The sequence below is a fragment of the Narcine bancroftii genome, chromosome 1 (genome assembly GCF_036971445.1).
Source record: "Narcine bancroftii isolate sNarBan1 chromosome 1, sNarBan1.hap1, whole genome shotgun sequence".
NCBI classification, from domain to species: domain Eukaryota; kingdom Metazoa; phylum Chordata; class Chondrichthyes; order Torpediniformes; family Narcinidae; genus Narcine; species Narcine bancroftii.
Genome location: NC_091469.1, coordinates 385930668 through 385944406, shown reverse-complemented (window position 1 = coordinate 385944406; position 13739 = coordinate 385930668). Strand labels below are relative to the sequence as shown.

The 13739-nt window shown below is 37.5% G+C and overlaps 1 protein-coding gene across 4 annotated transcripts in view; it reads left to right on the top strand.

The window, feature by feature from the left end:
• The window catches only part of tex10 (testis expressed 10), a 112608-nt gene that overhangs the window by 90177 nt on the left and 8692 nt on the right, over window positions 1–13739 (top strand). For all 4 annotated transcript variants that reach the window (XM_069913588.1, XM_069913585.1, XM_069913586.1 and 1 more), the window contains exons 12-14: window positions 5224–5304; window positions 8679–8860; window positions 10578–10788. In XM_069913588.1, coding sequence (XP_069769689.1) covers window positions 5224–5304; window positions 8679–8860; window positions 10578–10788 — 474 coding nt within the window. The remainder of the gene's footprint in view (window positions 1–5223; window positions 5305–8678; window positions 8861–10577; window positions 10789–13739) is intronic.

Below are 13739 nucleotides of genomic sequence, written 5' to 3'. Positions count from 1 at the left end.
CAGTGAGAAGAATAATCATGTCACTTTATGGAATTAAATGTCTGAACCAATGACATTCATTTGTTGAATGACTTGCTGATCTTGCTAATTGCAGATCGCATTTGTCCTTGGCATCAAAGGCAAATAATATAACTTGAATTGAAAAATTCGTCACCATTTAGAAAACAAAAGAACCATGTAATAATAGATTTTGAAAATGTTTGCTAGAATGTAGCGAAGACCAAAACCAGAAGCAATGTAGTTCTGGACTTGGTCAATCACTGTTGGTGATGAGTGTTTAAGTTTAGCCTTCCCCCAACCTCCCCCACCCATCATTCACAGAGCTGCTTCCTCTTACTGCTCAACATGTTGGTGCATTGACTAGTTTGCTGCAGGAGGGCAAGAAGTCAGAATGACCATAGGGTTTTTTTTGTGTCCATGTTTAATTGGAAGTTGTGAGCCTGATGGAATCCAGAGTATTCCAAGGATTCTCTAGGCCATTTTTTTTCCAGATAGAGGGTCAGGGCACGAATGCAGTGAGCATTAGCAGGCTGCAGCTCTTTCTCAAGCGACCTTCGATGGATAATTTTCCTTTCAGCTTATTCTCAATGTGGGAGAGCTGGCCTGAGATGAGCAATGATGCAGTGAGAGCATTGAGAAAAAGCTTCAAGTATTGTCACCAACTTGCTTAACCACAGTCTGTGTTGTGATTTACATGCTTTTAAGTGGAGGACTGAGAACAGAAATGCCCTTGAGTGCAGCCAAGTTTTAGAAGAATTCTTCAAAGCCTGGTTGGTGACATGTTTGATATGGCTCTTTGCATTTTTCTTGCACAGTGCAATTTGTCTCCATTGAATTCCTTGATGAACATTGATGTACCTTCATTGCAATAGCATCCATTCATTCTCTGTGAGACTGGGCCTGGCACAAAACAAGATCCTATATGGGTCCGGCCGTACAATACACCACCTTCTACCTATCCACAATTTTCTCCACCTGCTGACAGTGGAGGTTTCACACCAAGACCTTGGAAAGTATGGAGCAGTTTCCGTATCCATGAAGCTACCACTGAGCCAAAGCAAGCACTGATGATTAAATGTGATGCTGGCTCTAGTGCACCAGTACAGACTGGGTGAGGGGAAAGAAAGGTATTAGATGATCAAGATCTCAATCCCAACTCAAGCGCCACTGATCAGAGGTGATCTTTCTCCTTCTTTGTGCATCAGCAACATGTACCACTTGCAGCAGGCAGGCCAAGGCTCTGTAAAGATGTCGTCAACGCTGCCTTTTCTTACCCTATAAATCCAATAGTTGTTCTGGCAACCTTGGGTGCTTTGTTTTAGAGTTTAGGTGCTCTGGTTTCCACCTATGTGCCAAATATATAATGGTATAAACTTCAATACAATAATATTCAGACATAAAGAACTGAAAAATTAATCCAAAGAACTATTTTAGGAGAAAGACTCATAAAGTTTTAGCATGACAATTGACAGCAGAACAGATATAGAGAGTCATTAATGCAGTTAAAAAATCTTCGGGACTATTACATATAAACCACAAGAAATAAATGATGTTTTTAAGGAATTTTATTCTGAATATCATTTGGAATCAGTACAATGATGAAAATAAGATTGACAAGTTTTTTTGAATATTTTGATCTTTAATTCTTAAACAGGAGAGAACATCATTGGTTGTTACAGACCATGTCATTTTTATCCAGTGATTTACTTGTATGACGTCTCTCCCTCCCCCATTTCCATCCCCCAACCCTCCCCCCCCCAGAAAAAAAAGATAGATGTGATGAGAAACAGGAAAGTTAGAAAAGGAGAGAAACGACAGGTTGAACGTGGCGTCAGCATTTCCTATATGTGTCCATGGGGCCCCTTGTGTCGGCACTTTTTCTTAATCTATCTTAGCAGTTCTCTATAAACCTTTATGTTGGAGAGTGGCCACAATCGTGCTCCCGTATATTCCAGATATGGTTGCCATCACCCAATGAAGGTGCTGTGTCAGTTCCTAAGGTTATAGATAATCTCGGTAGCCCATTTGCTGATAAGAAGAAGGGAGTCAGACTTCCAGGTCATCACTCTGCATATTTTTTGCGATGGCCAGCGGTATAAATGTGAATTGAATTTGGAATTTGGTCAATGTGTAGCCTATTATCCATAAGATTCCCTAGTAAATATAGTGTTGGGTCCGGCAGGAAGGTTACCTTTGTTATTTTGGCTAGTATATTGGCCAAATCTTGCCAGAATGGGGCTACTTTTACGCAGGACCAGGTTGCATGAAGAAATGTTTCTTGCTCCATTCCATATCTGAAACCCTAATGTTTCTGGCACCTTTTGTTTTGTAGGTTTTTTGGGAGTGAGGTAGAGCTGATCGAACTCTTTTCTTTGTTTTAGCAGCACAGACCTTAGGTCGGAAAAGAACATCAATTTCCTCCCCGCTCCCCCCCCCCACCCCGGAATTCCACTGGTTCTTCTGTCCCTTGACCTGGTCATTACTACCCTTAGCACTATTTCCCGGTCTCAGCTACTGATGTACCGTATCAGAATTGGTCTCTGTCATTGATATGGGATAGGACAGGGACTGAATGTCTGATGGACCCTTTCTATGACTAGGGGTCCTCTGAATGGTTCCCTCCCCAACAACTTGGGATCCAATGCTGGAAGAATTCCACCGGATCCTTCCCCTCCTCCCCCTCTTTCAGGCCCAATAGTCTGATATTAGTTACACCGATTTAATTTTCGAAGTATTCCACATATCTATCAGTTGCTTTTTCTCGGCGACCCATATATCAGCTGTGTTCTCTAGTTTCTCTTGCCTGTCCTGGATGTCCTCCACCTTGTCTTCTAGGGTCCTGACTCGATTTGTCAGGGTCCTGATTGAAGTTCGCAGGTTGATCAGGCCTTCAGCGACTTCTTTCAGCCTGTTGTCTAATCACGTTCCAGACCGCCGACCACGCCGCTGCCAGGGTATCTTTGTTGGGCAAACCCGACGTTGCAGGCTTCACCTTTGTGCCTTCTGCTCTAGGCCCTGCCATTAGCGCGGGAACCTGCAGGTCACCAGAGTCAAGTGAATTTTCACTTGATGTTTCCAGCATTTCTGGCTGGTCCCGCCTGCCTCCTCCTCTTCTTGCCCATATTGCCTTGGTGTGGGTAAGTTAAATCTTTTTATTTGGGCTGATTTTTCCTTATTTTGAAGCCTTTTTAATGGGAGTTCTTCAGAGCACGTCCTCCCAACATTTTACTTACAAATGGAATGCAAGATTGTTAATAGCAAATAAAGAAACACCCATGCTGAAACATTTAATTGAACTTTTGGAATAAAATTGATAAAAGGATTGGAGGGAGAGGTTTAATGTCTGGAAGAATACCTTTATTTCAAAATAGACTAATTCCATTTTCTACGGAAAATAATTTTTTTTTAAATTGGCAAAATTGTGGTATTAAAAAAAAAATTAGATTGTTTTGAAGCCGGGAAATTTATTACTTTTAGTAGAATGAAGGAAAAGTTTAATATATTGGAAAATACAAAATTTTGTTATTATGAAATTAAGAGATAGTTTGTGAAAGTTTTGGTCAAGATTTAGTATTACTTCATGACAGAAGTAGAATTATTATTAAGTACTATGGATGTAAATTCATTTCAGAGATGTATAAATTATTACAAAAGAAGGATCGTATAGATGGAGTTTATAAATCAAGATGTAAATGGGAGATAGATTTAAATAAGCAAATAGATGAACTCAGATGGATTAAAAAATGTAGAGAGAGTATGGAAAACTATAAATGTGAGATAGTGGTTATTTCAATATAATTTTATTCATCAGTATATTTAATACCACATAAGTTACAAAATGTGAATTATATTTATTCAGATTTGTGTTTTAGATGTGGACAAAATGTTTGTAATTTTTTTGGATTTAACTTGGCAGTGTTCCACAATTAAATGTCTTTGGGTAAATTATTAGAATGAATAACTGGAGTAAGACACAGGATTCAATGTTATTTTTACTGGGAGATGTTAAAGGAACTAAATGTAAATGAAAACTGAATACGTATCAAGTAAGATTTGTTCAAATTTCCTTCGCAATAGCAAGACAATGTATTACTATCACTTGGAAGTTGGATACTGATCTGGGAATGGATAGATGGCACGTGGAATTGTATTCCACTTGAGAAAATTACTTATAATTTAAGAGATAAATATCATACATTTTGTGAAATATGGAGCCCATATTTGCAAACTTAAATGAATCTTGAACATTCCCTTTCTCTTATAGATCTCTATAAATATTTATTTGTTTAAAAGTATCAGAAAGTGAAGTACTCCTGTTGTGGTTTTCTTGTCCCTCTTTTTTTAGTTTGTACGGGGTTAGGAGAAGGGGGTGGGGGGATTTATAGGAGGTTTTTCTTACTTTAGTTTTTACTTTCTTTTTCTTTATAAAATACCACATGTATTTGGATCAGTTTGAAATATTGTGATATGTTTGCTAGTGGTTTTATATTAAATAAATTATTTTTAAAATATATATGCTGGTAGGTTAATTTGCTAAACAAGCAGCAAAAGAATCAAAAGGGAATTAAGCTGCAGGAAAATTAAGGAGAGGGGGGAAAGGGCTGATGGGCTCACTCTTTTGTGAACTGGCATAGATCTGATGGACTAAATAGCCACTTCTATCAACCTAATTAAGGTGAGGGAAATTAACATTACCATTCTCTACCATATCAAGAATCTTAATTTGACTTGTGGTTGGATCGACTTGTGTTTCCAATAATAGACAGATACTGTACTTGTGAATTGCATCACAGCATGGTAAGAGGGTGGGGAAACACTTAAAGGATGTTTCCCTAGACTTCGAGGGTGGGGATGAGGGAGGAGACAGGGGCATCCACTGTGACTTGTGTGAAACCCTGTGCTGTGACTGATTAAAATGAGCACCAGGGATAGCATTGAGAACATTGAGATACATTGGGGGCACAAAGACACCACCAAAACACCAAAGATTTATCTGTGCTTTAAAAACAGCATTTTATTTGCACTACTATGAATATTTATCATTTTATATTTATTATTTTTCTCTCTTGTGGTGTATTAAATTATTCTTTTATGTACATGCACAGCAACACCAGCAAAAATGTCATTGAATCTGTATATTGTACTTGTATATATGATAAACTCTCATGGATTGGCTATGTATCCTTACATTGTTATTTACTGCTTTGTTGCTTCATCTTTCAGGTTGTATGCCAATGTTTATTGGCATTACCTTCCAGAATCCAGTGCTGTGATATCTTACAAAGTGCCATCTGCAAACATCTTGTAAGTCTGGTAATTGTTTAAATTATTATGGATGATTAATTGTGTTATGAGCCCAAAGGACCCCAAAAGCAATAGACATTCACCAAGACAAGTATTTACTTAAACAAAAGTTGTTTTTAATTATCTTTCAACATGAAAACAGAATCAAACTTTAACTCATCTCTATACTTATCTAACCCAAATTAACTCCCTTCTAATTCTAAGCGCGTGTATGTAATGTGTGTGTAAATTTAAGAAAAATCTCACTTGTTCTTTTTCCAAGTTCTCTGGTTGCAGGCAATTCTTATACTGTGCACTGAATTTAACATGTATAAAGTTCACCAGGCTTTGGTGCTCGAAAGGTAAATGTTTACCACTCAGGAAGGTTCTTGTAGGGTTTGCAGAGAGAGATTTTGTTGTTCCATCATTAGTCACCTCAATGTCTCACTGATGAAACTTGCCCCATCAGAGTTTTCCAGATGGTAACCTCTTTCTTCAGGCTACCACAGTTCCGTTTTGTTCCTCATTCTAAGAGAAACATCAGACAGAAAGCACTTCCAGCCATCCACTGCTCTGGAACTTTCTGTTTCCAACCAGCTCTTCCTGGTTTGCACTGTTCAGCTCCTTTCAGTGTCACCCACACTAGCTGAGAGCTTATTGAGATTGGTCTCTCTCTCACTCACTTTCTCTCTCTTCCCCTCCCCAACTTCCAACTGCTAGGAAGGTCACTCACTTGCCAAAAAAAAAACATCTTCTTCAGTGAACCACAGTTCTCCTCTCTTGGTCAAGCTGTTGTCTTAGATAAACAAAACCCAGGAGTGACCTTTCTGTGAGCAATTCTTGAACCATCCAGCCTGTCTCCAGTTCCAAACAATGGTCTATTCATTTCAATTAACACCTACTTGTGAAATGTGCATAAAAGTCTCCAAAGATACTGCAATGTTACTGAATATGAATTCTTCAGTCTTTCAAATAAGATCTGTTTTAAAATGTGTGCATGTAAGTGACCTAATCTAAATTTCCCAAATTTCTCCCAATATTTATCCATTACAATTGTTTTAGGACATGTGCTTTCTTAGAAATGGAGTTCAGGGATCAAAGCATCAGACAAAAATGTTTTTAAAAAGTTGCATTTTGCTCAACTAACTCATTGTTAGGGAAATTTGATTTTTTTATCTGGTAAATGAAGAACAAGCGATTAAATGGTTGTATGAAAGTAGAAAGTTGAGATACTTTTATCAAAATTACCTGCCATGAAAAGAAAGATGAATAATCAACATGGCAAATTCCTGGCATCAAGACATTTGATTGGAAAACAAATTCTACTTCAGCATTTATTGAGTTTCTTGTATTTCACATGAGATGTGGGTTCGTAGTACTGGGCTTGGTGAGCTTTTTTACCCCTCACTTGAACTGAGAGGCCAGCTGAGCCACTTCAGAGAACAGTTTGGCATCAACTACACAATTTGAACATGTGAGAGCAGCAAATTTCCTCCCTTGAAGGATATTTATGAACCAGATGTATTTTTTTGACGTGAAATTAAGCTGAAAATGTTGGAAACGCTGAGGTCAGGTGGCATCTATGGGAAGAGGAACAAGAGATAACATTTTGGTTTGACAACTGAAGCCACAGAAGAATATTGTTGATTAAGTTGTAGAGAAACATTTGTTCATAATTTCAATGGATGTCGGAGTAGGTGGCATGAGCAGTAAGTTTGCAGATGACACATGACTTTGTGGCTCGGTATGATATTGACAAATTTGCTGACAATACCACAATAGTGGATTGTATAAAAAGGGGCAATAAGTCAGCCGACAGGAAGGAGATTGAAAACTTGGCTGAATGAATGGTGTATGAAGAACAACCTCACATTCATCGTCAGCGAAACCAACGAGCTGATTGTTGACTTTTATAAGGGAAAACCAGAGGTGTATGATCCAATTATTAATGAGGGATCTGAGCTAGAGAGGGTGAGCAAATTTAACTTCCTGTGAGTTACTATCTCAGAGGACCTTTTCTGGACTCAACACAATGATGTCAGTGTGAAGAAAGCACATCAGCACTTCTACTTCCTCCAAGATATGACACTGGAATCCTTGGCAAACTTCTGCAGATGTGTAGTGGAAAGTGTGTGGACTAGCTGCATCAGGGCTCTGACAATGAATCTGAACTTTGAAATGGTCTTAACTACTCAGTAATATTTGTTAGATGTTGCTAAGGTGTTAGAATTAGAAGTAGTGTGGTTTACTGTAATTTTAAGTTTTAGATCATGTTTTTGTTTATTCTCTAAGTGCTGACTGAGCATTATCAGTGATTTTGGTTGATAGCCACATTCTCAGAGATTTAGTTAACAACTGGCGAAGCTTTGCAGATGCCGAAGCTTATCAATTATTTAATCAACCCAAAAAACAGATGAAGTAGGAAAGGTGAAAGAAACCTCTTGGGAAGGGAGATGAAAATACCAGAAAAAATGCCAAAAGGTGTTACTGTCTGACATTTCAACAGAAACTTGTAATTGACCAAAACTTTCATATACGGAAAATGAGCATTTCAATCATTAATGATCCAGTCTATCAGCAAACAGTATTGAGTGCTTGGATTGCAGGGCACATGCTTTAAATCTTTTTCAGTGTTTTACAAACAATAATACCATTGTTCTGAGGCACAATAGTCCTTTGTTATTTCAACAGCCAAGTTAAACAACAGCCACATTAAACGATAAGTCAGTTGTGGGAGAGGCGGTTTAGCTGACCAAAGAAGAGTGTGGGAGTTAGCTCTGCTGTTTCTTAATCACTGGCAGAGGGTAATCAATCCAATAGTCCAATCAAGGCTTGCAAGGCCTTTTGATCAGTATTTGTAAGTTTAATCATATAGCATGTATTTCCATTAGTAAATTAAGAAATAGAACACTTCATTATTTATTAAGAAAACTTGAATCATAAAATTCACAATTCAAATGAGGACATCCTTCAAAGTATTTGAAATTTAACTCTGCTATCATTCCATTGTGGTATCTCCTTTATTAATCTTAACAGTACACAAGATCATTTGATCATTTATGCTCAACCAATCAACTAAAGGTCATTCTTTTTTTAAAACATCTGTGAGTGACCATGCTCCCAAAGCAAACCTTCGAGCAAATATGATTGAAACAATATATTTTATCCTTCAATTGGTAGGGCATCCTGTTGGAAAGCAAAGACTTTCTCTGAATCTTGTACTAGCAGTGCTATCTCCAGTGATATTGCAAGTCAGTTTATTTCAAATAAAAAAGTAAATTAATAAGTATTCATTATTTTCATCTTTTGTTTGGACTTCCAGCAGATGTTTGATTTAGTTTTGGATTTTTGTTGCTAAATAATCATTTGTTTAAAAAACTGTTTTCACTCCTCAGGTGGGGGTAAGTGTTTTGCCAGACAGTACAGCAGGGTCAATCCTAAAAACTGTTGGCCAGCTAATAGATCCAGCATTTATTCCCAATGAGTGTTTGTTGAATTTCCTTGTCGGGAGTTGCTACAGCCTCCTTTATTTCATTCTAACTTTGGAGAGGAATAACAAAGGAAATACACAGAAAAGGTAATTAAAATTAAGCTGCAATTTTCTGCTCGCGTTCCTTTAGATTTTTATCATTATATGAAAGTCCAGTTTGTGAGACTACATTCTTTCACGAGAGGTCATTATTATTCTGTGAAGCCCTAAGCAATGATAATAATTACACGAGTTGCGTTGTTGGCTACTTTGTATTCAATAACATAGAGAATTTGGGTTTCTTATGGCTCCCATTTTTAATCTGATGTCAAACAATAAAAAGATGAAAAAGCTTCAAATGTTGAAAAATATACATAAGACCATAGACTGTAAGATACAGGAGCAGAAGTAGTCCATTTTGCAGTTCCATCCTGAGTTGATTCATTTTGCCACTCAGCCCCATTCTCCTGCCTTTCCCCATAACATTTGATTCTCTGACTATTCAGATTCCTTTCAGTCTCTGCCTTAAATACACCCAAAGGAGTTGGCCTCCACAGCCCCCCATAGTAGCAAATTCTAGAGGTTCACCACTCTCTGACTGAGGAAATTTCTCCGTATCTCTGTTTTAAATGGGCACCCTTCTGAAGTCGTGCCCCTTTGTCCTCAACTCCCCTACCATGAGAAACAACTTTGCCACATTTCTTCTGTCCAAGCCTTCCATCATTTGAAATGCTTCTTTGAGGTCCTCCCTATTCTTCTGAACTCAAGAAGTACAGTCCAAGAGCTGTCAAATGTTCCTCATTTGCTATCCCTTCATTCCAGAAATCATTCTTGGTGAATCTTCTCTGCACCCTTTCCAAAACCAGCCCATACTTTCTTAAATAAGTAGCCCAAAACTGTACCCCGTACTTGAAGTGAAGCCTCACTAGTGTCTTATAATACCTAAACATCACATCCCTATCGAGTATCCTATATTCCTCTAGATATGAATGGGAGTGTTGCATTCACCTTCTTCATCAACCTTTAGGGTATCCTGCACAAGGATTCTTCCCCCACCACCCCCACCCCCCAGTCCCTTTGTAACTCCAAATTTTGAATGTTCTCCTCATTCAAATAAGTTTATCCTTTTATCCCTTCTACCAAAGAGCATTACTATTTCTTTACAAGATTGTACTTCTGCTAATCTGTCTGCTGCAGTCTCTCCTTTTCCTCCTTGCTACTTGCCCCTTGTCCTATCTTCGTATCATTTGCAAACTTGGCCACAAAGCCATTTATTCTACAAATCATTACCATGTCAAAGGAAATGTTCCAACAGATAGTAAAGGTCACAAAGAGGATGAATTAAATAGTAAAATATTGTTAGACAATGTATCCCTCAATTTGGAAATCTGGATTATTTATAGAATTTAACAGTTGTGCTTCTCCAATTGGACCCTCCTTTGGAAGAACACTTCAGCTATGAAATGTTTTGTTAATTTTTTCCTTGCATGCTATTGTCCCCAGTAAAGCTCCCACTCATGTCTCTTGGTACGATTCTCACCTTCACTTGACGAAAAAAGATTCAGATTTGCCTATTTCTGGCAAACAACTAGTATTATTTGTCATAAACCTCCTTGGCTTAGATTTTGGCATCTTTGCTTGAAAAAGCTCAAACACCAGTCTTTTCTCATCAAACTGTCCACAATTTCAGTATCATCCTAAAATGTTTCTGTTGTATTAATTGATTTTAAAGTTTGAGTAATTACAATATTTTGTTTTCACTGTCTCTTTTGAGCTGTTTTCCATTGTGGTGTTGAAAGGTTGATGCTTTGAAAAATAATTTCAGAGAATTGCTGTGGGGATCGTGTCTAACAGCACTGGCCCGCATCCCACGCTTGCTTCGACTGATGTTGCAGAGTCTGCGAGTGAATGGTACCAGCCAGGGGGAACTTCCTGTTGTTGCACAGATCCTCCGCCTTCTGCTTCAGCAAACTCAGCTTAGACAACACTTGGTGGCAAATGCAGCAATGGTGCAACAGGTCATACAGGATATCACGGTAGGTCAGCCTTTGTACACAATAGTCCAAGAGCATCTGCACTACGTGCTCTTATAGAGACCAAAATATTTATTTCCTACTTCAGTTATCCATTCGTCCTTTTAGTTTGACCTCTGTCCAATATTCCCTTCTGACCATTTTTTTTTGTGGAGATACAGCATGGTAACAGGCCCATAAGCCTGCATTGCCTGAACACACCCAATTAACCTGTTAACCCTCTACATCTTTACATTCCCACAGATTTTGCTCGAGTCTGTCCAATTGCTTTCCCCCACCCCCCAGTCTTTATCAACCATGTTTTCTCCTTGGCTATAGTTTATTCATTTTGGAAAGTTGGTATTTCCACATATTTTATCTGAGCACATCCAGCCATTCTTGAAGAAACAAAAGTTTTACATCAACATCTTTGCCACTTTCATTGAAAAGCCAGAATTCTAGACCACTCGACAAGAGTCACTGAAAAAAATACTTTGTTCAGGTGCCGCTGTCTTGAGCACAGACCCTGAAGTTGCGGGATTTAAAAAAAATTACCATCCACTCCTTTAACAGGCTGTTCAAAGCCTGTAGGACTGAGTGGTACAACCCTGCAGTGCAGCGCTGTGTCTCCAATCCCCGCTCTCCCATGTCCGCAATAGCAGCCACGCTGCCAATTTTGTTTTTATATTTCTTTTTTTTTTCACACCATAAATCACAATAGCCATGATATACACTTTTTCTTTTTCACACATTTACAGTGACTTTTTCTCCCCCCCCCCTCCCTCCTCCCAAGCCACCCCCCCACCCCCCTCCCACCTCTCATCCATTTTAGGTATACAATCTAGGTTGCATTAATTCAGTCAGACAATGTTGTCGTTCAACAAAAATACACCAGAAATTCTACAGAGTCCATTCTTTTCTTTCCTTCTCCTTCCATCAACTTTGGTAATGTTTGTCCCCGGTAGGTTTTCGCTATTGTATTTAATGTAAGGCTCCCATACTTGTTCGAATATTTCAATATTATTTCTTAAACTATATGTTATTTTTTCTAATGGAATACATTTATTCATTTCTATATACCATTGTTGTATTTTCAAATTATCTTCCAATTTCCAGGTTGACATAATACATTTTTTTGCTACGGCTAGGGCTATCTTAACAAATCTTTTTTGTGCATCTTCCAAGTCAATTCCAAATTCTTTATTTTTTATGTTACTTAGGAGAAAGATCTCTGGATTCTTTGGTATATTGTTTTCTGTTATTTTATTTAATATCTGATTGAGATCATCCCAAAATCTTTCTACTCTCTCACATGTCCAGATTGCATGAATTGTTGTTCCCCTTTCTTTTTTACATCGAAAACATCTATCAGATACTGTTGGGTCCCATTTATTTAACTTTTGCGGTGTAATGTATAGTCTGTGTAACCAATTATATTGTATCATACGCAGCCTCGTATTTATTGTATTTCTCATCGTTCCAGAACATAATTTCTCCCATGTTTCCTTTTTTATCTTTATATTTAAATCTTGTTCCCATTTTTGTTTAGTTTTACCATTTGTTTCCTCATTCTCCTTTTCTTGCAGTTTAATATACATATTTGTTATAAATCTTTTGATTAACATTGTATCTGTAATCACATATTCAAGGTTACTTCCCTCTGGTAAACTCAAATTGCTTCCTAATTTATCTTTCAAGTAGGATCTCAGTTGGTAATATGCCAGCGCTGTATCTCCAGTTATATTGTACTTATCTCTCATTTGTTCAAAGGATAAGAATCTACTTCCTGAAAAACAATTTTCTATTCTTTTAATCCCTTTTTATTCCCATTTTCTAAAGGAAAGGTTGTCTATTGTAAAAGGGAGTAGCTTATTTTGCGTCAATATTAGTTTTGGTATTTGATAATTTGTTTTATTTCTTTCTACATGAATCTTCTTCCATATATTGAGGAGATGGTGTAATACTGGAGAAGTTCTATGTTGTACCAATTTTTCGTCCCATTTATATAATATGTGTTCAGGTATCTTTTCCCCTATTTTATCTAATTCTAGTCTCGTCCAGTCTGGTTTTTCCCTTGTTTGATAAAAATCTGATAGGTACCTTAATTGTGCGGCTCTATAATAATTTTTGAAGTTTGGCAATTGTAAGCCTCCTTGTTTATACCATTCTGTTAATTTATCTAGTGCTATCCTCGGTTTCCCCCCTCTCCATAAAAATCTCCTTATTATTTTCTTTAACTCTTTGAAGAATTTTTCTGTCAGTTGTATTGGCAATGCCTGAAATAAGTATAGTATCCTTGGAAAAATGTTCATTTTAATACAGTTTATCCTTCCTATCAGTGTTAGTGGTAGCTCTTTCCAATGCTCTAAATCGTCCTGTAATTTTTTCATTAGTGGATTGTAATTGAGTTTATATAATTGGCCTAGATTTTTGTTTATTTGCACACCTAGGTATCTTATTGCCTGCATTTGCCATCTGAATGGGGATTCCTCCTTAAATTTTGAGAAATCCGCGTTATTCATAGGCATTGCTTCACTTTTATTTACGTTTATCTTGTATCCCGACACTTCTCCATATTCCTTCATTTTCTTATATAGTTCTTTTATTGATAGTTCTGGTTCTGTTAAGTACACTATCACATCATCCGCAAATAGACTGATTTTATATTCCCTGTCTTTTATTTTTATTCCTTTTATATTATTATCTATTCTTATCGATTCTGCTAGTGGTTCTATAGCTAGCGCAAACAATAATGGTGATAGTGGGCATCCCTGCCGCATTGACCTGCTTAAGTTAAATTGCTTTGATACATGTCCATTTACTGTCACTTTCGCTAACGGTCCCTTATATAATGCTTTAATCCAATTAATATACTTCTCCGGTAAACTGAATTTTTGCAATACTTTGAACAAGTAATTCCTTTCTACTCTGTCGAAGGCCTTCTCTGCGTCTAAAGCAACTGCTACTGCCGGTGC